The following is a 26,610-nucleotide window of genomic DNA, read 5'->3' on the forward strand; positions in this document are numbered from 1 at the left end:
ATTTTGCAACTGCTTATGTAACTTACATCCTTTATCATGGCACAAACTTGTCTATGCTGTGGTAAATTACAAAGATGGCAGTGCCCAATTGTAATTTAATTCTTAAAGTAAAATTGAGATAGGTAAGATAAAATTAATTAAAGTTGACTAAAAGTTTTTTTTACAGGTTAGGGAATTTTTTTTTTCTTTTTATTCTAGTCTGTATAATATGGTACTAGCACTTTTGTTGGCTCACTTGGCTAATCAGCCAGATCTGTTAGCAAGTTTTGAAGCATCTGGTGTCAATTTTCATGACAGAAAATTGTGTGGACTTTTAAAATATAAGATTTAAATATAAGATTTCTTTGTGCTGATTCCAAATAGTTTTCACAGCAGTGGAGAGTTAGTGAAGGGAATACACACTCATGCTCTTTTTTCATCATTAGCCAATTACAAGTTGATGGCCACTGCTTCTAAAAATGAGTCATTCATTATTTGAATCATGAAACATGCTATTAGCAACAATTGGCCATCATTTCTTTTTTCTTTATGTTATAGGGTATTTTAACCTTTAGTGGTTGGAAAAAAATTGTGTACCAGGGAATGTTCCCTAAAGCCCTTTTATTTTTTGCATTTTTCTACCTAGAAGTTCCAAATAACGGCACCCTTTTACCTGTAGTCAAGCAGCCATGGTCTCCTGAATCTGCTTACTAGTATGGGTCAGGGAGAGTTCAGGATAACTCTTATGTCAAAAGATTCTTCTCTTCCTTCGTAATTTTGAGACACAATGAAGTCCCATGTAGTTCAGGTTGGCTAAGAGCTCTTAGCTTGCTGTGGTCCTCCTGGAGAAGGTCTGTGATTGGCTTAGACTCTAGAACCATCTGAAGCCTCGTTGTTATTCTTCTCTGGGGATTAGGGGCATGTGTATGAGATGTAGTATACTTTGGTGGTACCTGAAAGCAAGAGATGTAGGCTGTTACTTCTGAAAGACCCACATCTGATGAATGAACTATCTTTACTTGGTATTTGTATATCACATATCATGAAGATAATGTGTCTTTGCAGTACTTCCTTTACATAATTTTAAGAAAAAATTTCATGTTCAGCTTTTACTTACATAGTACAGGATAATATTTTGCAGATTTCCATTATTCTTTTTCTGAGGTTGCTATTTAGAGTGCCTTCTTAAGTGCATTGAAATTCAGATTGTTTTATTCCTCTTTACAACTGAAGAGTCACTGTAAATGCTCACTTAGACAAACTTAAAATGTATCTCAATTAACTGAAACTTTTGGGAACAATCTTCTGTTACGTATTCTTAGCAAACATTTTGAAGTTTTATTCAATTGATTCAGGTTCAATTTAAAGAACTCTCTTTTTAATAAAACAACTGTTATCCCTTTTAGGTAATATATGTTCATTACATAAATTTTGAAATGTAAGGACAAAAAGAAGAAAATAACTTAGAATCCCACTACCCATCTTTAATAATTTGGTGTTTATTCTTTTGGAGGACATTTGTGCTTATAGGAAGTTAATTCAGAAGGGGGATAAATGAAGGCAAAAATATAATACATATTTAGTTCCCCAAATTTCAAAGTGCCTAATGTTTTCTAAATAATTTCAGAGGTTAACACTAATGTTTACGTAAGTTTCATCATCCTTTCTTTTCTTCCTTCCATCCATCCTTGACACAATTCAGCTTTTTCCCTATGGATGAAAGCATATTAGAAGCACAAGAGTTTTGAAGATGTTGATGAAGGAGAGGAGTTAGATCTAGTAAAATAAGAAAAGGTGCTAGAACTGGGCATCTCAAAGATGACACAGTAGACCTCTGTAGGGATTTATGAAGTGTATAAGTGATTCACTCTAGGCAAGCAGGGTAATTTCCTTTAATACAGTGTTAATAACCAACCAAGATTTTGCTTTTATCTTGTAGTATTTTCCTTATAAATGGCATTAGAAAAATGTGCTTACCTGTAAAAATAACCTTTAGTTAACTTAGGAAAACTATTTTATTTTCCTTATATCTCCATCAGAAAAACAGGAATACTGGAACCCATTAGTTGCTGTACTTTATTAATGCCTGTGGCTCTTGTTTGTTTTATCGTTTCTTGTTCAGACCCCTATTTGTCAAAACTAGCAATCAAATTGGATTTTTTTTTTTTTGCTTTTTTAAAAAATTCAGTTTTCCTGAGATATATTCACATACCATACAGTCATCCACAGCATACAATCAGTTGTTCACAGTTCCACCATATAGTTGTGCATTCATCACCACAATCAATTTTTGAACATTTTCATTACTCCAAAAAAATAAAAAATAAAAATATGTATAAAAATGCAAGTGAAAAAGAGCACCTAAAACATCCCGTCCCCTCCATTCCCCCTTTTATTCATTTGTGTCCCCATTTTTCTATTCATCTGTCTATACACTGGTTAAAGGGAGTGTGAGCCACAAGGTTTTCACAGTCACACAGTTGCACCATGTAAGCTATGTAGTTATACAATCGTTTTAAAAAAATCAAGGCTACTGGGTTGCAGTTCAGCAGTTTTAGGTATTTCCTTCTAGCTATTCCAATACACTGAAAGCTTCAAAGGGATATCTATAGAACACTTAAGACTAACCTCCACAGAATGACCTCTTAAACTCCGTTTGAAATCTCTCAGCCCCTGAAACTTTACTTTGTTTCATTTCTCTTCCCCCTTTTGGTCAAGAAAGTTTTCTCAATCCCAGAATGCCAGGTGCAGACTCATCCCTGGGAGTCGTGTCTCGTGTTGCCAGGGAGATTACACCTCTGGGAGTCGTGTCCCACATGGGGGGAGGGCAGTGAGTTTACCTGCTGAGTTAGCTTAGAGAGAGAGGCCACATCTGAGCAACAAAAGAAGTTTTCTGGGGGTGACTCTTAGGCACAGTTATAAGTAGGCTTAGCCTCTCCTTTGCAGTAACAAGCTTGATAAGAGCAAGCCCCAAGATCGAGGTCTTAGCCTTCTAAATTGTGGTCCCTGATGCTTGTTAGCAAATTGGATCTTAAGGCTTTCTCTAAAATAGTTCACTGTTTCTTTTGGTTGTCTGCCTGACCTTGTCTGTATTTGATTTGATTCTCAGCTTTATAACTATCCTTTCAGTTTCTAGTTCTTGTTTTTTCCCAATCTTCATGTGACTGAACAATTGGCAGCGGTGGAAACTATTTAGATCTTTGGTTTCTGGCATCCTAGAAGATGATTCCATGTTGGCATCTTAATCTTAGTCTTAGTTTTTCATCTTGGCCCTTAGTAAATATATACCTTTTGTGGGTTTTTTTGCAAGCAGTTTGTCAAATGCCTTGCTAAACACTTAATTATCAAATATTTTACATTTTAAATTGTTGTTAAGTTGTCCCAGCCTTGCTCACATCATTACAGAAGTGATATATGAATAATTAAAATCTCTGGGCAAAGTGGTGGTAGGTAGTCTTTTAAAACCAAATTAGTCTGGGTCTAGAGTTCTGATGTTAGTACTGGGTCATTGTTGGTTTTGGCTATGAAGGAAGAGTCAGAACTATGCATTTTGAGGTTAGGTCCCCTCTGAGGTTGGTCATCCATAGTCATCTAGGAGAAGGAGGAGAGCTTCCTAGGTGAGGCCCAGTGTGGCCTTTGCCTCTTTGTACTGGGATGACCTGAGGCTAGCGAGCCCTGTCTCCCCTCTGTGAGTAAAAAGGGCGTAACTGAAAGCTGTAGGCCTCTGGTCTGCATAGGAAGGCAGAGAGAGGACCTTATTGGGAAAGGAAGCCATATCTTGGAATGCTTACTTGTACCTTCTAATTCCTACTTTGGGGGCAATGCTTTGATCATGAAGTGTATCTTCTGGATTGATTAATAAAATAATTGTCCATAGATAGTGCTTCCTTAAATAGGGGTCAAATAGATGCCTATCTTTCTAATTTCACTTTCAATGTCTATTGTGATATCATGAGCACAAAGGTCTCATGGGCTATGTCCTTTTATTATTCCAAAATGGAATTGAGTACTAGGAAATATTTGAATATCTCTTTCTTACATACTGTGTTTTTGGGTATTTTTACCCTTTTGCATTTTACTTTTCTTGGAATTCTTTGATTACTTTGAAAAGGTGAAAATGGACAGCAGATGGAGAAATAAGTCTCTGGATTCTCCTTAAATGAAGTCTGTTGCTTGTCACAATTATTTCACTGTACTGCAATCATTTACAATTTTATGTCTCCTCACACTTGACCTTGGGTTTAACCCTGAAAAAGGGCTGCAGTTTAATTTCTATTAATTTCAACTTCTAGTATGGTCTGTAACAAATAGTAGGCTGACTCTTTATATGTTGAATAAGTGCTAAAAGCCATGTTAAAAGCATAGTTTTGGATGGTATGGGATGACTGCCTTTTAAAAAAGGCTGAACTTGGTACCTCACCATCTATTAAAATTATAGGCTTGTTGTATTGGTTAGTGATACTTGTTTTCTGTTTAGTATGAGTGAAATATTCAGGAACAATATGACACCATTGAAACGTTGTATAGGTAACCAATATGTCTTTACATTATTCATTAGTATTAATTTTTAATACCAGTCAAAAGTTGTAAACCCTTTGGACCTGATTCTATTGTTCTAGGCAACAGTAAAAATTCAGAGGAAATGAAAGATGATGGAAAGGCATAAAGAAGAATGAGAGGCTTCATGTGGCTTATAGAATAGTCTGCTCCTGAGAATTAAAACACAGTTAACTCTTAGCTGCAATTCCAGAAACCAAAAAGCTCTAAAAATTAAAAGTTTTTTTCTTATAATTTTTTGGTGGCAAAACATGGCCTGAACTTACATGATGTGATTGTCTTTATTTTTCTCATTTACTGTGAATTTTTTAGGTATAGAATTAATGCATTGGTTCATGGTGTTGTACCATTGGGATATTTAAAAATACTTAATATTTTATGTACCAAATTTCCTTCATAAAATCTGAAAAATTCTGCTTTCAAAAACACATCTGACCTGAAGGAGTTGAGTTAAGGAATTATAGACCTGTACATGTATAGAAATAATTCTGTTATAACAGAAGTGATAAGAGACATGGAAAAGGTGCTCTTGGCTTTCAGAGAATGGCAGTAAATTTGAGTATTTACTTTGTGCCAAGTTCTCTGCTGGGTTATGGACTACAAATACGAAAAGACAGGATGTCTTTTCATTCACTTTGGGCTGATCTTCCTCACAGGAGGGCTGAACTCTGAAGGAGAGCACCAGCCAACACAAAACCATTTTGCAAAGATGATGAATGGTGTTTTTTTGCTTAGGTTTGCTTGATTTTGTGAGCTCCTGACACTTGGGAAAATCTCTGTCATATTACTAGCTGTATACAAACTCAAATAACAGAAGTCTTAAGGAATAAATCCCACAATTAACATTTTAAAACATTAAAATGTGCCAGGTGCAACAAAAAGATTACAAGACAAACAAACAAATAGGAAATGATAGCTCATCCAAAGGAAAAAGATAAAAATCCAGAAAACATCAATGAGGAAGACCAGATTGTAGATATACCAGACAAATTTTTAGGAAAAAAAAAAAAAGAGAAAGAACTAAATGGCATAAAGAAACCAATAAATGAACAATGTGAGAATCTCAGTAAAGAGATTCAAATTTTAAAAAGGAGCCAAACAGAACTACTGGAGTTGATGACCACAATAACTGAAATGAAAAATTTCCGGGAGGGTTTCAACTGCAGATTATAGTAGGCAAAACAAAGAATCAGTGAATTCAAAGACAAGACAATTGAAATGAGTCAGGCTAAGGAGCAGAATTAAAAAAAGAATTATAAAAAGTGAAAATAGCCCAAGAGACCTCTGGGACACCATCAAGCCTGCCAATATACACACTGTGGAAGTCCCAGAAGGAGAAGAAAGAGAAAGGGGCAGAAGGAATATTCAAATAAATAATGACAAAAAATTTCCAAAACTTAACAAAAGACATGAGTATGTATATCCAAGAAATGCAGAGAACACCAAACAATATAAAATTGAAGAAAAACATACCCTGGCACTTACTGTTCAAACTGTTGGAACCAAAGGACAAGGGGAGGGTTCTGAAAGCTGCAAGAGAAAAGCTGCTTGTCACATACAGTGGAATCCCAATTAGATTAATTGCTGATTTCTCATCAGAGACCATGGAGGCAAGAAGGCAATGGGTTGAAATACTTAAAGTGCTGAAAGAAAAAATTGCTAACCAAGAATTTTATTTCCAGTGAGACTTTCTTTCTAAAATGACGGAAAGATTAAGATATTCCCAGATAAACAAATGCTGAGGGAGTTCATCTCCACTGGATCTGCCCTACAATCAATGATAAAGAGAGTTCTTCTCTCTGAAAGGAAAAGACACTAGAAAGTGGGTTGAACTAACATAAATAAAGAGCTCTGGTGAAGGTAACCATACAGGTAGTTAAAAATGTCAGGACTGTTGGATTGTGTTTTTCTGGTATGTAACTCTACTTTTTGCTTCTTACAGGTTCTAAAATGAAAGGCTTAGAAAGTGATGAAAATCTATGATTTTGGACATACGGTCTACAAAGATATAATTTGCAACAAGTAGAAAAAAAGGTGGGGGGTGGAAGGGTATAGGAACAGTATAGGTATTGCTATCGAAATCAAGTTGGTATCAAATCAAATATAATTATAAAAATTTTCTTTCATCATTTACCATACCAGTGCAAGCTGTTAATAGTAGGGTGGTGCATGGAAACCCTGTATTTTATGCATGATTTTTCTGTAAATCCAAAACGTCTCTTAAAAAAACAAAAAAGCACACAGATATACCTTTTAAAAATCACGAAAACAGTTATGGCTTTCCATCTAGTTATGTATGTTATTCATCTTAATAACATCTTTTTTGTAATTTTTAATTTTTAATTTTAGACACAGAAAAATTACAATAATAGTGCAGATAACTTAAGTCTGCCCTTTACAAAGTTTCACCAAATTAGCATTTCTTTATTTTCTTCTTATAATAACTATTTATCTCAACCATTGGAAATTAATATATGAACAAAATGTCTCTATCTTTAAATAGTCTAGTAGCATTTCATCTAAGAACAAAGATATTCTCTTATGTATTCACAGAAAGATTATCAAAATCAGGAAATTAACCTTGGTGTAGTACTATTATCTCATCTATAGGCCTTTTCCATATCTCACCAATTACCTCAATAATGTCCTTTATAGCAATCAAAACAGTAATAATAATGATAATAATAATAATAATAATAATAATAATAATGAAGAAAGGAAAAGAAAAAACTGAGCAGGGCCCAGTCTCAGATCATACACTGCATTTTGTTGTCAGGTCTATTTAGTCTCCTTAATCTGAATATATATCTTTTTTTTTTTCTTCATCTGGACATATCTGAAGAGTGCTGACCATTTTATCTAATGTTTCTGAATTTGTGTTTATTCAGTGTTTCTTCATGATTAGATTTAGTTTATGAATTTTGGGGCAGCAATGGCGCAAAAGTATTGTACCCTCCGTGTTACTATTTTTAAAATCTTAACTTTTAAGCTTAAGTTTTTCCTTTGTTAATTTTTTTTTTTAGGATCCCTTCTTTCAAATGTGTTTCTTATCATCCATTTAACAGTTACTAAGCACTTTCTGTCCAAAGAAGTGTAGGGGATACAAAGACAAGACATGTCTATTTCAGCAAGGACCTTATAATCTTAAAGGAAGGAGGAGAGGCATAAACAAAAATAGCTCCTTCTCTCTCCTATGGTAGTCCTTTGTGATTTTTTTTTTTTTCATTTTTATTGAGATTGTTCAGATACCATACAATTATCCAAAGATCCAAAGTGTACAATCACTTGCCCCTGGGTACCCTCATACAGCTGTGCATCCATCACACTTAATTTTTGTTCAATTTTTAGAAACTTTTCATTACTCCAGACAAGAAATAAAGTGAAAGATGAAAAAAGAGAAAAAGAAAAGGAAACTCTAATCCTCCCCTATCCCTAACCAACCCCCCTGAATTGTTGACTCATAGTATTGGTATAGTACATTTGTTACTGTTTATGAAAAAATGTTGAAATACTACTAACTGTAGTATATAGTTTGTAATAGGTATATAGTTCTTCCCTATATGCCCGTCTATTATTAACTTCTAATTGTATTGTCATACATTTGTTCTGGTTCATGGAAGCGATTTCTAGTATTTGTACAGTTGATCATGGACATTGCCCACCATAGGATTCAGTTTTATACATTCCCATCTTTTGACCTCCAACTTTCCTTCTGGTAACATATATGACTCTGAGCTTCCCCTTTCCACCTCATTCACACACCATTCGGCGCTGTTAGTTATTCTCACATCTTGCTACCAACACCCCTGTTCATTTCCAAACATTTAAGTTCGTCCTAGTTGAACATTCTGCTCATACTAAGCAACCACTCCCCATTCTTAAACCTCGTCCTATATCTTGGTACCTTATATTTCATGTCTATGAGTTTACATATTATAATTAATTCCTATCAGCGAGACCCTGCCGTAATTGTCCTTATGTGTCTGGCTTATTTCACTCAGTATATGGCTCTTGAGGTTTTATCATCAACCCATTTTTTTTTTAATATGGTTTTGTTCACTCACCATACATTCTATCCCAAGTAAATAATCGATGGTTCTCTGCATGGTCATACATTTATGTGTTCACCACCTTCACCACTATCTGTATAAGGGCATCTACATTTCTTCCACAAGGCAGGAGGGAGAGTCAAAGAAGGTAGAGAGGCAAAAGAAAGAGGAAAAACAAATGACAGCTAGGAAGCAGCAAAAGGAAAAATAACCTTAAATCAAAGTAGAATAAAGAATCAGACAATACCACCAATGTCAAGTGTCTAAAATGCCTCCCCTATTCCCCCCTTATCTGCATTTACCTTGGTATATCACCTTTGTTACATTAAAGGAAACATAATACAATGATTCTATTAGTTACAGTCTCTAGTTTATGCTGATTGCATCCCTCCCCCAATGCCTCCCCATTTTTAACACCTTGCAAGGTTGACATTTGCTTGTTCTCCCTCATAAAACAACATGTTTGTACATTTTACCACAATTGTTGAATACTCTAGATTTCACCAGGTTACACAGTCCCAGTCTTTATCTTTCCTCCTTTCTTGTGGTGTCTCACATGCTCCCCACCTTCCTCTCTCATCCATATTCATAGTTATCTTTGTTCAGTGTACTTACATTGCTGTGCTACCATCTCCCAAAATTGTGTTCCAAACCACGCACTCCTATCTTCTATCACCCTGTAGTGCTCCCTTTAGTATTTCCTGTAGGGCAGGTGTCTTGTTCACAAAGTCTCTCATTGTCTGTTTGTCAGAAAATATTTTGAGCTCTCCCTCATATATTAAGGACAGCTTTGCTGGATATAGGATTCTTGGTTGGCGGTTTTTCTCTTTCAGTATCTTAAATATATCATACCACTTCCTTCTTGCCTCCATGGTTTCTGCTGAGAGATCCGCACATAGTCTTATTAAGCTTCCTTTGTATGTAATGGATCGCTTTTCTCTTGCTGCTTTCAGGATTCTCTCTTTGTCTTTGACATTTGATAATCTGATTATTAAGTGTCTTGGCATAGGCCTATTCATATCTCTTCTGTTTGGAGACCGCTGCGCTTCTTGGATCTGTACTTTTATGTCTTTCATAAGAGATGGGAAATTTTCATTAATTATTTCCTCTATTATTGCTTCTGCCCCCTTTCTCTTCTCTTCTCCTTCTGGGACACCAATGATACATACATTATTGTACTTTGTTTCATCCTTGAGTTCCCGGAGACGTTGCTCATATTTTTTCATTCTTTTCTCCATCTGCTCCTTTGCGTGTAGGCTTTCAGGTGTTTTGTTCTCCAGTTCCTGAGTGTTTTCTTCTGCCTCTTGAGATCTGCTGTTGTATGTTTCCATTGTGTCTTTCATCTCTTGTGTTGTGCCTTTCATTTCCATAGATTCTACTAGTTGCTTTTTGAACTTTTGATTTCTGCCGTATATATGCCCAGTGTTTCCTTTACAGCCTCTATCTCTTTTGCAATTTTCTCTAAACTTTTTGATTTGATTTAGCATTAGTTTAAATTCCTGTATCTCAGTTGAAGTGTACGTTTGTTCCTTTGACTGGGCCATAGCTTTGTTTTTCTTAGCGTAGGTTGTAATTTTCTGTTGTCTAGGCATGGTTTCCTTGGTTATCCAAATCAGGTTTTCCCAGACCAGAACAGGCTCAGGTCCCAGAGGGAAGAAATATTCAGTATCTGGTTTCCCTGAGGGTGTGTCTTAGAAAATTGCTCCACCCTTTGATGCCTCGGGTCACTGTGCTTTTCTGCCCAGCAGGTGATGCCTGTTAGCCTATAATTCTTGACAGGTGTGAGGAGGTATGGCCGTGTTCCCCCAGGCTCTGGGGTCTGGTTCTGAATGGAAAGGGCCCCACCCCTTTCCTCCTAGAGAAGACAGACCCCCCAGGTGGAGGTCATTAGCATTTCAATGGTCTCACTCTCTGCTTGTGCTGTCTCCACCCTTCCCCAAGTCACAGCCCTGGAAACTGAATATGACTGGGGCTTTCTTCACTGAGCCAAAAAAGAAACAGATAGTCCCCTTCAGACCCAGTCCAAGGTGACCCTCCGGCTCTCCAAGGTCAGTCGTCACCCAAAGCCTCTGTCTGTTTTTTGGGGCTGCGTACCTGTAGTGAGCAGTTCACACTCGCTACTTAAAACCCCAGTTGGAGCTCAGCTGAGCTATATTCGCTTGCTGGGAGAGAGCTTCTCTCTGGCACCACGAGGCTTTGCAGCTTGGGCTATGGGGGAGGGGGGTCTCACAACTTGGTTCCGCAGGTTTTACTTACAGATTTTATGCTGTGTTCTTGGGCATTCCTCCCAATTCAGGTTGGTGTATGATGAGTGGATAGTCTCGTTTGTCCCCCTGCAGTTATTCTGGATTATTTACTAGTTGTTTCTGGTTTTTTGTAGTTGTTCCAGGGGGCTGCTTAGCTTCCACTCCTCTCTATGCCACCATCTTGCCCCACCTCCCCGCTTTGTGATTTTTAAGATATATAGCCGACGACCTTCACTGATCCTGAAGTTTCCAAATGCCATGTTCTCATCTAATATCTTTTGTCCCCTTATCCCCATTAAATGTTATAAAGTTTAACTTGACTTATAGTCTTAATAATTATATACAGAGATAAAATTGTTCATAAAATGTTTAAAATAAATTCTGCCCCTTAAAGAAACTGAATACAATCGTTTTCTTCATGTCTACAATAATATTAACCTTACAGTCTTCTGTACAACTCACGGTGATGGTGGTGAATGATGAGGCTCCCTCATCATCCATGTTATACACCATGACCTGAGCTACTGCAGAATTACAAGTTCTGCTCCTTTACCCCAAATTTCTATATTCTTGCTAAGAACTTTCCTCTCTTAAACCTCTTTTCTTTTTATCATCAGCAATAGTTATTAGCTTTTTCCATAGAAAAGTTTTATCCCTTTTCAAGAGTCATGGCTCTGAAGCAGCACATACAAAAGCCTGGGTGAGTAAGAGGGTAGGTGGGCAGCTGAGAATCTTTGTTAGCTAAGAGACTCTCCTACCCTCTATCATTAAGGTGCCTAGGGGCCAGTTTTATTCTGAGCAAAATTAGTATATATAGTGGACCTTTAGGCTTCCTTGTAAAAAACTAAAACCATGAACTTTAAATCTATTGGTAGTCAGGTTTGCTTTTCCTCAGTCTTTTTTTCTCCCTCCCTCTCTCCTTCCCTCCCTCCCTCCCTCTTCCTTCCTTCCTTTCTTTCTTTCTTCCTTCCTTCCTTCCTTCCATACAAATAACACATTTATAATATGTAAGTGCCAATGAGAACTTAAACCTTTGATTTTCATACTAAACTTCTAGTATCTAGCATACTGTCTGACACTCATGGTAGAAACTCAACAGTAACATGAATGAATGAGGTATGTGAAGTAAAAAATTCTCCTTTACCTCACTCTTTCCCCTCTGTAGCCATTATCATCAAGTTTTCTTTTATCTTATTATTTTTTTTTTAAGTTAGTTGGCAAAATCCTCTGCTGTAGGAAATTGCAGAGATTTAATTTTCTGTTTGGAACAAGGCCTGGCTAAGCAGAATGTAGTTAAGCACTCAGTTTTCTTGTGCATGTGTAGCTTGTCCTTAGCCCTAAACGGCCCTAAACTGGGAGTTTCTTACTCTTCTCAAGGAGAGTGATGTGATTGTAGCTTCCCCACTGTAGTGAGAGAAAGCACGTTCATGAGGCTGAAGCTGGATGAGTGGAATTGGCTTCTTCGATGCCTGGTCTCAATTATAAATGAGGTGGTTAAAACTTTCTGATGTGTAGCTTTGGCATAAATTTCAATAAATGTTACATAGAGAGCAATGAAAGTAAATTTTTAATAGTTTTCCCAGCTACTCTGCTTTTTTCTGGAAAACTGAATCCTTTCAGAAACAGTATGTTAAGGGAAACCAAGTTAATTTTAATGTTTATTCACAACAATTAAGTGAGTAAATATTTTATAAATAAACCATAATGCATAACAAACCATTTAGAATATTTTTTCTAATCCTTTTGACTATCTACCTATCTATATGATGGAAACTTTGAGGAATTCAGGTATTGGAAATGGGACTAGATTAAAGGATATTGTGTATTTCCTTCCTCTTCCTTCCTCATTTACTTAACATGCAACTGTTTTAAAACTTGGCTTTCCTCCTTTGTTGACTATCGTCTTTATTTAATTCAAAAGACCTAAACCATACAATCTCCAACAAGATAACTTCCTTATATTATTCTACGTTGATTCACATTTAAAGTATCTCTGTTGTATAAACTTCTTCATTGAGGAAAAACCATTATTGATTTGACTGTTTTGAAGAACTTATTTATAAAAAGTACATATTGAAAAATACAGAATTTGCTCAAGTTTTCTAAATGGCATATAATGTATAATCTATAGATAAAGTACCATATTAACTTGGAAAATATGAAAATTCTGCATTTTGATTGGCCTATTTTACTTCCATATTTTGAAGAAAAAATGATGCACATTGGTTTTTTTTATTTTTCTCTCAGCTATTGACCTAAAAAATGGTTCTGGAGCAGTGTATCAAGGCCCTGCAAAAGGTTCTGCTGATACAACCATAATACTTTCAGATGAAGACTTCATGGAGTTAGTCCTGGGCAAGCTTGACCCTCAGAAGGTAGTGTTCTCAAAATGTTCATTTATTTATCATTTTGCCTATTTGAAAACTGCAGTTTTGGAATCAACTTTCAATTCTGACTTTTAAAGTAGATTACTTACAGCCTTGAAGAAGATACAGTAAGTACCAGTATTCTGGTTTACAGACCATATGTTTTTTAAATGGAGTTTCAGCTGGCACTTAAAACTGAATTTTTGGTTGAAATTCTTCTTCAATGTACGGTAAAACAATATAAAACCCACAACAAGACTTTTTAATATAGATCACTAGTTTAAAGATAAAAACCCATATGATATTATTAGATATTTAATAAAATTAGACATTCATTCTGATATATAAGATTAAGAACTCATTTTCAACTGGAAATGAAAGGATATTTTAATATAAGAGCCAGTGTCTTACTTAATGGTAAAAAATTTAGAGGCATTTCAATGGGAAATCATAATTAAGATAAAAGTATTTTCTCTGACCATTATTAGTTAATATTGTTCTGGAATGTTTGCCCAATCCATAGACATGCAAACTAAAGTAACTGAAGTAACAATTGGAATGGAAGAGAAAAATTTGTTATTTTCAAATCATAATGATTATGTAGCTTGAAATCCCAGAAGAATGAACTGATTGATTTTAAGAATGAATAAGTTCAAACAAGTGGTGGAATGCACAATATTTATTCAAAAATAGCTTTTACATAGCAGCAAAACCTACTAGAAGACACAATTGGGGAGAAAAATGACAATATTTTATAATAGCAACCCAGACTACAAAATATCAATGACTACCATAACAAGAAAAGCATAGTTATTTGAAGAACACTATATAACTTTACACGGAACATAAACTATTTGAATAAATGAGGAAATCTGCTATTTTACTAGATAAGAAGACTAATTTAAAAAGAATAATAAAGTGGTGTAGTAGTTAAAAATATGGTCTTTGAACATCACGTAAATCTGAGTTTGAATCCTGGCTCTGCCACTTAATCGCTAAGCCACAATTTCCCATTTGCAAAAATGAAAAATATAATGGTAATGATCCAAAAGGATTGTTATGAGAACTAAATCTGATAATATATATAAAGAGCTTAGCGTGGTGTTTCTTGGCATAGAATGAACTCACAGTTAATTTCTTTCCTAGAATTATTTAGTATCTTCTCTGAGTCCGGGATTGTTCTAGGTATTGTACAGATAAGACAATGTGTCTACTGTTACGGGTCTTAGTTCTAGAGGGAATGATGGAAGGTAAATGTAATTCAAGGTATGAAGAAAAATAAGAATAATGGGTTAAAGCAGATACTGGCAATCAAGGGTCAGATAGTAAATATTCTAGGCTTCGTGGGCCAGATGGTCTTTATTGCAGCTATTCACCTCTGCTATTGTAGTGTTAAACAGCCATAGAAAATAAATAGATGTGGCTGTGTTCCAAAAAAGCTTAATTTACAAAAACAAGCAGCAGACTGGATTTGGCTCATGGGCCTTACTTTGCCAACCCCAGAGTTAGAGTATGGTGGGTAGAGGAACTATTTTAGATAGAGTTGTCAGTAAAGGCCTGATACAGACCTGAAAAAACTGAGGGGATGAGCCATGAGTCCAAGGAAACAATTAGTGCAAAGGCCCGAGGCAGGAGTATCTCGGCTTACTGGAGTAGTATAACTGTGGGAGGGTCAGTAAGGCTGGTAAAATGAACTGTAAAGATAGTGGTTAGATTTAAGGTGGAAGAGGGAGGCAGGGGCCAGATCACACTGGACCTAGTAGGTCTTGGCGAGGAGTTTAGATCTCATTTAGTATAATAGGAAGCCATTGAACTGTGGAATGACAGCATTTGATTTTTAAAAGTCATTCTTGTTGCTGTATGGAAAATTGACTTTGGGCAGAGAGTGGGTAATCAAGAGTTCTTTTCTAGATAAGTTATATTTGAGATGCCTGTATGCAAAGATTAAATATAGAATTAGGGAAATATTTATGTATAATGCTAGAAATATCAGACCTTTGGGAGTGACTGGATTATTCAATGAATGGCATTGGGACAATTGCATAACTATTTAGGAAATGTTAGTGCTTTACTTCATTCTGTATACCTAAGTCAGTATCATATGGAATGGAATTATATGTAAAAAATAAAAACAAAAGGAAAAAACTTGATGAAAATCAAGGGGATATGATTCTTAATGGAAATCCTTAGAGAAATTCGAATTAATATCAAGTTTTTCTGAATTCATTTGACTCTGTTACCTTCTCCCCCAACTTAATGGTAACTAGCTTCATTATTCTTCTGTTATCAAAGACCTTATTTCCACGTGTGCAGTCTTTCTCTCTCTGCCAGCAACTCTTGACAACAACCTTAGTGGTTTCCTTCAAGATTTATAAAGATGACTTCCTCAACAAAATGGACTCTCAGTTCATTGATCTCACTTCTGACTATCATTTACTCCATCCCACTCAGCTTTAGTCCTTATTAGCAGCATAAAGTATATGGCTTCCAGTATCTATTTCAAAACATCTCTATTTTCTAGCACTGTCACCTGTAATCCCATTAACTTATGTTATTCCTTCTCCTACAATTAAACTTCATTGAGGCCTCCAGTTCACTGACACCATTACTTTCTTTTCATCAGCTCCCATCTGTATTTTCTTTTCTCCTTGTTTAGGTGAGAGTCCATGGTCCATCCTCAATAAACTCTCCCTTGAAAATCCTATCCATTCCCTTGTATCTCTCTCATGTTACTTGCTTGGAAAACTCCACCCTGTTTTAATCCCACTGTGTATCATCTTTGCATCTGCACCTGAGTATGAACGTGGCGGAAGAAAAGACATATAACCAGACAAACTGGCTTCCTTTTAGGTTTTTGATCACAAGCCTCAAATAGTCTAAGCACTCTCTAGGAATCTTACTATGGTTTTCCAGTAAGTCTTCATTCCTATTGTCTGAGATGACTATTTCATATTTGTCTCCTCAAAACTCCCACACCCCTACTTCTCCTTCATTTTCAGCTTTCTTTATGCTTCACTGAAAAAAAAAAAATAGCTTTCAGATTAGAACTTTCACCTTCTTATCACCAGATTTACTCTACTAGCATTTGCACCCCTATTTTCTTTCTTCCCTCATATTATGTTGAAGGAAGTCTCCCTCTTCCTGTCAAAAATTTGTCCCTTTCTCCTAGATACCTACTCAAAGTTATTGCTGTTTCTCTTATCCTCTCTTTTCTGCTTCTGTATCTCCTATTCTACTAGATAATTCCCCTACAATGTACATGCAAGCTGACATCCCGATATCAGATCCCCACCCAGCATATCATTTCTTTGCTCCTTTTCACAAAAGAATTGTCTAAATAAGAGCTGTCCAACAGAAATATAATGCAAGCCACATATATAATTAAAAATTTTCTAGCAGCCACATTTTAAAAAATTAAAAAGAAACAGAAAAAATTAATTTTAATAATATATTTTATTTAACCCAATATATTGAAATATTATCATTTCAATGTATAATCAGTATAAAAACTATTAATCAGGTATTTTATATCCTTTTTAAACACTGAATCTTTAAAATCCAGAGTATATTTTACAGTTATAGCAGATTTCGGTCACGACTAACCACATTTCAGGTGCTCTGTAGCCACATGTGCTAATAGCGACTTTATTGGACAGCACAGATCAAGCATCTGTCTTGCCTTTGCTCTTCTGCCTTCTCTAATCTGCCTTCCAATCTGTCACTCCACTGATACTGTTCTTGTGAAGGTCACTGATGACTTTTACTCTGTAAAATCCAAAGAACATTTCTCTATGTCTTATTCAACCTTCCAGTAGCATTCAACTCAGTTAACCACCAGCTTCTTAAAATATTTTCATTTCTTGGCTTTCATGACACCATATTCCTCCTGAATTGCTTTCTCCACCTCTGGCCATCCTCAGTCTCCTCTGGTGTCTTCTTCCACCCCCAACCATTAAATTTTGGTGTTCCTCAAGGCTCGTTTTAGGGCTGTTCTCTCTATAAAAATGTGTTTGTTTATTCCATGATATGTAAAGCCATCTGTATGTTGACAACTCCCAAATTTAAATGTCTCAGTCTTCTCTGAGCTCCATAGTGATATAACCAACTCCCTACTTGATCTCTCTGGTTGGATGACTCACTGGCATCTCAATCTTACTATGTCCAATATAGAACTCTTGATTTATTTTTCTCCCTCAATCTTTTCCTTCCCAGTAAATGGCCCCATCATCTATATACCCAAATTAATAAGCACAGAAATGAAAGAATTGTCTTAGATGCTGCCTATACATACTCTGTATTTGTTTCATCCTTAAGTCCTGCCTGATCTTGTTCCCGAATATATCTGGAATCCAGCTTCAACTCTAGGTATATCACTATGATCTAAGCCTCCATCATTTCTTACCTGGTTTATTACAGCAGCTTCCTGACTGGTATTACTGCTTCCAACCTTACCTTTCTGTGCAACCTGTTCTCCACATAAGAGCCAGAATAATCCTTTAAAAGTGTAAATCAAATTATAGGTCATCCCACCTGACAACAAAATCCCAAGATCTCCTTTTTCACTTAGATAAAATCCAAACTAATTATTTCCATATCATAGTGATGTGTCCCTTGCCTACCCATCCAGGTTCAGCCCATATACCACATTCCCCATCACTTATAATGCTAATTCCAGTTACATGTCCTTATTCTCAGTTATTTCCCATCCTTCAGAGGCTATGCAATTGCTCTTTCTATCTTCCTGTAGTGTTCTTCCCCCAGCTTTTTGCATGGCTGGCTTCATTTCATCCTTTACGCCACCTTTGGGGAGGTCTGTCCTAGCCAATTCTTACAAAGTAGTTCCTTCTTCTTACAGTCTCTCATAGCATACTCTTTTCTCCTCCATAGTATTTATAACCAGCTTTAGTTAATTGTTTATATTTTATTTTTTTACTCCTCTACTTTAATGCTAGTTTCATGAGAACAGTAACAAGTGTCTATTCCCAATGCCTAGAATATTGCCTAGTAAATGATAGATAATTAGTACTTGGTAAGTAGATGAAAGCAAGGAAGAAAATAAGGAATGTAAGCACAGTAGCAGTAATTTAGGTTATGTAGAAGTTAAAAATTTCTACATGTCCAACTCTATAAAATATTCCCATAAACCTTGGAAAAATAAAATGATGTTAGACAGTATGTTTATATGACTAACATATAAAAAAATCTGGAAAGCACTGAGACAATAGAAAAAGTGAGCAAAAGATATGAACCAATAGTGACAAAAAGTATAAATGACTAATATACGTAAGAAAAACAATTTCTTTCCTGGCATCCAAAAAATACAAATTTAAGCATGTTGTTTTTGCCTCAAAGTTTCAGAAATTTAAGGTTGGGGTAAGAGAATTCACATGCCGCTGGTGGGACTGTGAAATTGATATGGTCTTTCTGGAAAGCATTGTAGCACAGGTTCCCAGACATTTTGTTCATGGCACCCCTACTGTATCAGTACTTTTTGTATGGCACTCCTTGGCCAAAAGAAATAACCCAACAGGGTTGCTAATTAAGTAGTTAGGTCCAAACAAGGGTAGTTTTTCATGTTGTGTTTGACAGGTGTCACTGTATTTCCCTCAAAAATTTAAAATATTCCATAGTGCCCCTGTGAGTTTGCTACAATGCCTGTGCACCACAGCACACAGCTGTGCCACTAGGAAAGCACAGTTAAGAAATGTTATGATCCAGTAATTCTTCCAGGAATTATTCCTAAAATAGTAGACAGGAAGAAGATTTATGTATAAAGCTTCCATTCATAACTTCCACCAAATGCTGGCATATTTACTTCAGATAATTTGGTGTTCTCATTTTAGGTTGTAATTCCCTCTCAGACTTAAACACTTGACAGGCAGGTCTAAGTATAGACTCCTTTCCTGCAGAGATTACAAACCATCATTTCTGGAACTGCACAGTGAAAACAGTCATAGTTTTGAAATTCCAGCCTTCTCTATTTGAATACCTAGCATTTGATATCGATTGAGTGAGTTTTCCCCTATTATATCTGGGATAGAAAGATTAAGCAGCAGGTAGTTTTTGCCTTTCCTCCAGTTGATGGGAATTTGTTTTTGAGATTAAGTTCCTGCTATCTGACAAGGAAGAGACAAGAGTTGGGCAAAGAATATCTGAGCCTAAGTCTTCTTGCTGGCTCTGTGGCCTTGAACAGTTTATTTAAAATTCTCTGAACTTCATTTTTCTCATCTGCAACTGGGGGTTAGAATTGCTGGTATATCCCTTTGAAGTTGATGGCTGTGATTCTCAAGTGAGATAGTATTTGTGGAGCTGCTTTATAATACTAAATATGCATGAATATTATTGTTTTTCCCATCTAGCTAAAAATCTAGGACCTCTTTTTTTCAGTCCATATTCTGTAAGTTCTCAGTCAGCTGTAAAAACTGTGATTTATTATTTTTATTTTACTGATAGGAAATTTGACACCGGGGGAGAACTCAAGCAACTTGAACAAGTTTCTGTATTAGGTCAGCTACAGCGGTGATACAGGAGCTTAGTCTTTTAAAATGCCGGCCTTTTGCTTGGTAATCGTGATGAGCTTAATATACTCTTAACAGTGTCAAACACTGAGGAAAGTGTTTCATGTAACTCACACTACAGAGCTGGTCATTAGGTACTGTTGTCATCCCCTTTTCTAGATGAGGAGACTGGAGCTCAGAAAGTCTAAATGACTATCCAAGTTCACAATGCTAGTAAGTGCCAGAGCCCAGATTTTAACCCAGGCATTCTGATGGAGCCCCTGATCTATTCACCACTATTATATGTCTTATTTTATCATTATATGGCTTTGTATTTCCTGAAGATGTAATAAATGTTTGTAATCTGCTTTTAGAGGTTCTAAATTGAACAGGTTTATTCAGTTAGGAACACAGTAAAGGCTTTATTTTCATATGGTTGCAGGTTCACATGTGAACATAAATAGTAAAGCCAGAAGTGTAGGTTGAAATAGAACTCCTATGTTCCTTGTCAGTTCAGATAAATTCTTCTATAGTTTTCTAAAACATACCAGGAAACTTCTTTTTTTCTTTTCTTAGATATCTAAAAATATCGATATTATCTATAATCATTAAACTGCCATTGCTAATGTTGCCTTTGTTGTCCAGTGTTATTAACTTAATTGCATTTAGTCTGAATAATGGTCTTTTTAAAAAAAGAAGTATAATATAATGTGATAAATGTTGACAATCTTTTTCCCTCTCTCCTTTCCAGGCATTCTTTAGTGGCCGACTGAGGGCCAAAGGGAACATCATGCTGAGCCAGAAGCTTCAGATGATCCTTAAAGACTATGCCAGACTCTGAAGGGCATCATGTTAATGATAAAAATAGAAGAATTAAGTACACTTTTCACCCAACTATGCTTGGTTATTCAGCAAAAGTGATCAAAACTAGATTGCAGGAGGAATTGCTTAATATTTTCAGATTTCAGATAACTTTTCAGATTTTCATTTTCTACTAATTTTTCGTGTATCATTATTTTTACTAGGAACTGTAAGCACATAATTATGCTTCTGTTCTTAGATCTATATCTTTTAATAAAAACTTTTCACCCAAGTCCAGGTTCTTTATAATGCTTTATGTTATAGCATTATTTAGATAATATAGCATAGATTCTTTAGAATTTATAAGTTGAAAGGAAAATTAAAGGAATAAAAGCTACTTTAATACCTTTTGCACTTGATTTCTTTGTTATTTTCTGTTCTCTAATTTATTCATACACAGTTTTAACATGAATTTTCATATATCTATATATATACACACACACACACTCATTTTTCATACTTTACTATGATACATAATGTTCTGTGTTATATATACACACACACTCATTTTTCATACTTTACTATGATACATAATGTTCTGTGTTAAGGCAAGAGAAAGAACTTTGTGCTCCCAAATATTTTTCTGTCTTCTCCCTTCCGTTTGCCAGAAATTCTTTACTTTCGTATAATGTTTGTAAATCTACCAAGTATATAGTTTTTTTGTTTAATCAGTAGTCTTAAATAATAAAAATAGTCACTAGGAAGTCCTGTCATATCTCTGTTTTTCTTAGTGTCTAGCTCAGAACAAAGTGTGCTGAGGTCATGGATGGAGGAATAAGTTTCAAACGTGCACAATTGAGAATATGTGTGGGTGAATGCTGCAGACTGGGCTTCCCTGAGAAACAGAATTTGAGATAGAGATTCATGTACAGGAAGTTTATTAGGGAGTGCTCTTAGAATCAACATCTGTGGGGGGAAGCAAAGGAAGCAGGGCTGGGCAGAGGGAGAAGTTAGGCTGCATGCAGTTACCATAGACCTCAGCTGATCCTTTGGGGAGCTCTGAAGCTGAGATGGCTCTTCAGAATTGTCCTTCATCGACTAGTCATTGGATGTGGTCTACCCTTCAAGGGACCATTACCTTGATGAAGCAACAGAGCACTTCCTGGAGGGACCTATAGCGCAGTCACTTGCTAACCTCCTCCGCAGATGAGGAATATGCCCTTCAGTCTAGAATGGGTCTTCTGGGCAGGTCAGCACAGCATCCACACTTCATCTCAGACAACAAGAATGCAGTCTGCAGGAATTAGTGTAGAGGACAGGGGAGAAAGTCAGAAATTTGGAACAGTAATACTTAGCACTGTGATGGAATATAACAGAGGACTTAAATGTGGAATTGATAATTTAATGAATGAGCAGGAGAAGGCGGCATAGAAGTCACATATTTGGCAATTATGCCTTGAGCTTATGAACTTTGTATGGCATCATAAAATTTAACTCAGAGTGATTTATTGTTATGCCAATTAAATTTAAAAAATCACAGACAACCTTCTAATGTTAGTTTTTTTAAATTGTACTAAATAGCTAGTGTTCCTGTTGAGCTGTAGAAAACTTAGTGTCCTTCCAAATAGAAATAGCATATTAAATTAACCAAATGTCACCATAGATTAATGAAAGTGCTGACCATATATACTTAGATGCTTAGAACTTACATTAAAAAGGGTATGTTTTAATTTAATTAAAGATAAGAAAGCTACTAGTATCCAGAATTAGTGGCTTCTTACTAGTCCTTGTGCACCTTAACCTTTCTGTAATATTTAATATTATTGACTGTACCTTCCTCCTTAATTCTTTTTTTTTTTTTATTAAATTCAGTTTTATTGAAATACATTCACACACCATACAATCATCCATGGTATACAATCCACTGTCCACAGTATGATAACATAGTTATGAGTTCATCACCACAATCTATCTCTGAACATTTTCCTTACATCAGAAAGAACCAGAACAAGAATAAAAACCTCCTTAATTCTTTAATTCCTTTTTATCCTCTAATGAGACTATATAACTTCTTAATGAACCTATCAGTTAATCTCTCTTCCACTGTCTTGTGATTTTCTCTGCCAACCTATCTTTTAAGGACTTTTGATTCAAGTTTCAGCCCTCTCCTCTTTTTTGGTCGACATTTTCTTCCTGGATGATCTCATCTTCTCTCATATCTTCAACTATCACCTGAGTGCTGGTGACTCTTAATCTGTATCTTCAGTTCTGACCTCTCCATAATTCCACAGTTCAAATCATTACTAGACAGGTATCATACAGATACTGCAAACTCATTATGTCCAAAATAAACATAGGATATTCTCTTTACCCCTAAATCTGCATCTGTTTGTGTTCTTCTCTTAGTTAAGAACATCCTTTTTTGCAGAGTCAAACTAAGAAATTAGACTCATCTTTGACTTGTCTCTTCCTCTCATCCTACATCCAATCCTTCACCCCTCTTGTGACTTCTACTTTCTAAATATTTAAGAATATTCCTCTGCCACCACTACCCCAGTTTGAGCCCTTATACTTAACAGCTCATTTCAGTGGCTTTCTAATGGGTCTCCAGCCTCTTACCACCACCTTCTCACCACCCAGTTCCCTGCAGCCACCAAAGGGGCTTTACTGAAACACAGTTCTGAACATGTGACCTCCCAACATAGAAACCTGAGTTGGTTCCTACTGGTCATCTTACTTTCAGACCCCTTAGCTTGAGTCAAGGTTGTATCAGTTAGGATTCTTAAGGTTTTAAGTAATAAAATCAGTTCGAAAGTTTTCCACATAACTGAAGACATCTAGAAGGGTAGTACTAGCTTCAAAAGGGGACTGATCAAGCAATTCAATATTTGGCCCAGTTTCTTGCCATCTTTCTGCCTGCTTCATTCTCAGGCTCCATGTGGTGACCCTCCTACCCCTACCCCCACCACACCCCGGCAGCTCTAGATTATTTTTGTTGTTGCAGGAAGACAGCAACAGCTACAGCCTCGCAGTACCCTCCAGCAGGAGAGAGAGCACTGAGTTTTCCCAGAAGCTACAACAAAGGTCTCATCTGGTCTCATTAGCTGTGATTATGTTATGAGTCAATCTCCGAACCCATCATAATAGATATGCTGATTGACCGGGGTCATTCAGGGCTCATCCATGTAGCTAAGAATAGTGTGTTGATGGTCCCTAAGACCACTCCAGTTTCAGCAGTTTGCTAGAAGGATTCAGAATACTCAGCATATAGTCATACTTGTAGCAGATAGAATAGTGTCCACTAAAAAGATACGTCCCAAGTTCTAACCCTCAGTACCTATGGTGTGCCAGTTTGGATATATTATGTCCCCAGAAAAAAGCCATATTCTTGAATGCAATCTTGTGGGGGCATTAGTGTTGATTAGGTTGGAACCTATTGATTGTTTCCACGGAGATGTTATTCAATCAACTGTGGGCAAGAAATTTGATTGGATAATTTCCAGGGAGGTGTTACTCCACCCATGTAGGGTGGGTCTGAATTAAATCACTGGAATCCTATAAAAAAGAGCTTGCAAAGAGAGGGACCTCAGAGCAGCTGTGAGTGAATATTTTGGAGAGCAACTGAGAGAGGCATTTTGGAGATGGCCATTGAAAGCAGGCTTATGCTAGCCCAGAGTTTGCTCTGGAGAAGCTACGAGAGGACAAAATGCCTCAAGAGCAACATTTCGAAGAACACGACAGGAACTGAGAGAGGAGCTAGAACATAACCCAGGATCAGCAGATGCCAGCCATGTGCCTTCCCAGCTAACAGAGGTTTTCCAGATGCCATTGGCCATCCTTCAGTGAAGGTACCCTATTGTTGATGCCTTACTTTGGACACTTTATGGCCTTAAGACTGTAACTTTGTAATGAAATAACCCCCCTTTATAAAAGCCAATCCATTTCTGGTGTTTTGCAAAACAGCAGCATTAGCAAACCAGAATATATGGTATAAGGTCTTTGCAAATGTAATTAAGTTAGAGATCTTGAGATGAGGTTGTTCTGGATCTAGGGTGGGCCCTAAATCTAATGACTGGTGTCCTTAGGAGAGAAAGGAGAGGGAGATTTGAGATACACGGAGACACGGGCAAGACGGCCACATGAAGACAGAGGCAGAGATGGGAGTTATGTTGCCATAAGCCAAGGATACCAAGGATTGGGGGGAGCAACCAGAAGCTAGGAAGGGGCAAGCAAAGATTTTTAGGACATTCACAGGGTGCACAGCACTCTGGCACCTTGATTTTGGACTTCTAGCCTCCCAAAGTGTGAGAGAATAAATTTCTGTTGTTTCAAACCACCAAGTTTATAGTAATTTATTTCAGCATCCCCAGGAACTAATACAGTACTCATTGTTGTGATTTATTATAGTGGAAGGAGACAAAGCAAAGTCAGCAAAGGGAAAAGGCCACATGGGATGAAGTCCTGAGGAAAGCAGGTGCAAGCTTCTAGGAGCTCTCTTTGACATGGGATGTGCTTAATTCCTTCAGCATTGAGTTGTGACAGCGCTTGTGAAATAACATGTACCAGAGAAGCTCGTTAGAGACTCACTGGGGTCTGCTCATAGAAGCACCCTTTGTCTGGCACATACCAAAATTCCAGACTCCCTGAAGGAAAGCATACTGTACAAAGTTTAGACACAGCAACCATTCTTCATTAGGGGATGGTGAGAAGTGTCCTGAAATCTAAGTTCCCAGATGCCAGCCATAGATCAAGCTTGCAGGCAAACCTTTACAAGGATAGCATTTTCAGGCCTGCTGTGTCAACTCTTCCACACTGATAGGATAAACCCTACCCCAACTACCTGGCCTGAGAGTGATAGCAAAGGAAATAGACCACTTGTCCCAGGAAAAGGGGAAGTGGATCCTAGGGACCCAAATTACAAATATCTGTCTCAAAAGTCCTTTAGCGTTCCTAAATGTCTTTTTTACCTTATCACCTGATAACTTCCTATATATTCTTAAGCCTCCCAAGTATGTCACTTGTATGAAGCTGTTCTCAACCAACACTGGTAGAATAATCTCTGACTTCTCACAGAAATTTGTGTATACATTTTAAAGTGAACAATCTGAGAAAGATGATTTTTATATTGAGAAATAGATTTGAATACTACTACTCAATGTTTTTATTTTGTCCTTTAGGTCAACAAATAAAGCAGCAAAACTGTAAATGATAATCCAATTCCACTGAGAAATTCTACAGTTGGGAAGCCTCAAAAGTCAAAAGTTATGGAAAAGATTCTCTAAGTAGCAGAATATTCTAGGTCATTGTGAAGTAAGCTGTTTAAGTGGGAGAGGAGAGAAAATAACCTATTTTAAAATCTGTAAATAGGCAAAATGGAAAAATTGCAAGCCCTGGCTAAGAATGAATCTAGACTCATACTATGCATATATGCAATGTAATTGTTGAATTTGCCTTTGACATCTGGATATCAGGGCTAACATAGATTAAAAAATTAAAAATATATTTGAACTGTTAAAATGTTGGGGCACTAGAATTAAAAACTTAACTCACGTAAGAGCTCTTTATTGCCTTATTCAGCACCAGTCTTTTAAGAAGCTTGGTTACAGTACCTTTGAGCCCACTGCTGACCAGAATTGCAAAATGGAAGAGAGGAGAGAACCATGTATTAAAAGAAGGATTAGTTGGAAGAAGTTTTTGAAGGTAGCATGAAGAACATAAGATTAAACCAGAAAACTGAGACTAAAAAGTAAGTCTTGTGTCATCCGAAGTGAAATTGAACAGCATCATACACTTTAATCTCTGTTGAAGTAACAAGTGTGTCAGTAAAGAACAATGATGAGCTAATTCAGGGGTCAGCAAACATTTACTGTAAAGGACCAGATAATAAATATTTTAAGCTTTGTGAGCTTCATATGACCTTTTTAGTATATTCTTTTTTTTAAAAAAGTATAAAAACCATTCTTAGCTTGCTGACTGTACACAAATGGGCTGCAGGCTGAATTGGCCTGCAATCTTTAGTTTGCTGATCCATGGGTTAAATCAGAAATTCAGAGAGTAGCACCTGCGTATCAATGTTGAGAGCCACCAGTTAGAAAACAGAATTTTAAATCATCAC

General features: G+C 36.5%; 1 protein-coding gene across 1 annotated transcript in view; it reads left to right on the forward strand.

Moving 5' to 3' along the window:
* The window catches only part of HSD17B4 (hydroxysteroid 17-beta dehydrogenase 4), a 112,064-nt gene extending 91,150 nt beyond the window's left edge, over positions 1–20,914 (forward strand). Inside the window, exons 23-24 of the mRNA XM_037801240.1 lie at positions 13,079–13,206; positions 20,446–20,914. Coding sequence (XP_037657168.1) covers positions 13,079–13,206; positions 20,446–20,535 — 218 coding nt within the window. The 3' untranslated portion in view covers positions 20,536–20,914. The remainder of the gene's footprint in view (positions 1–13,078; positions 13,207–20,445) is intronic.
* Positions 20,915–26,610: the final 5,696 nt, after the last annotated feature.

The sequence above is a fragment of the Choloepus didactylus genome, chromosome 13 (genome assembly GCF_015220235.1).
Source record: "Choloepus didactylus isolate mChoDid1 chromosome 13, mChoDid1.pri, whole genome shotgun sequence".
Taxonomy (NCBI): Eukaryota; Metazoa; Chordata; class Mammalia; order Pilosa; family Megalonychidae; genus Choloepus; species Choloepus didactylus.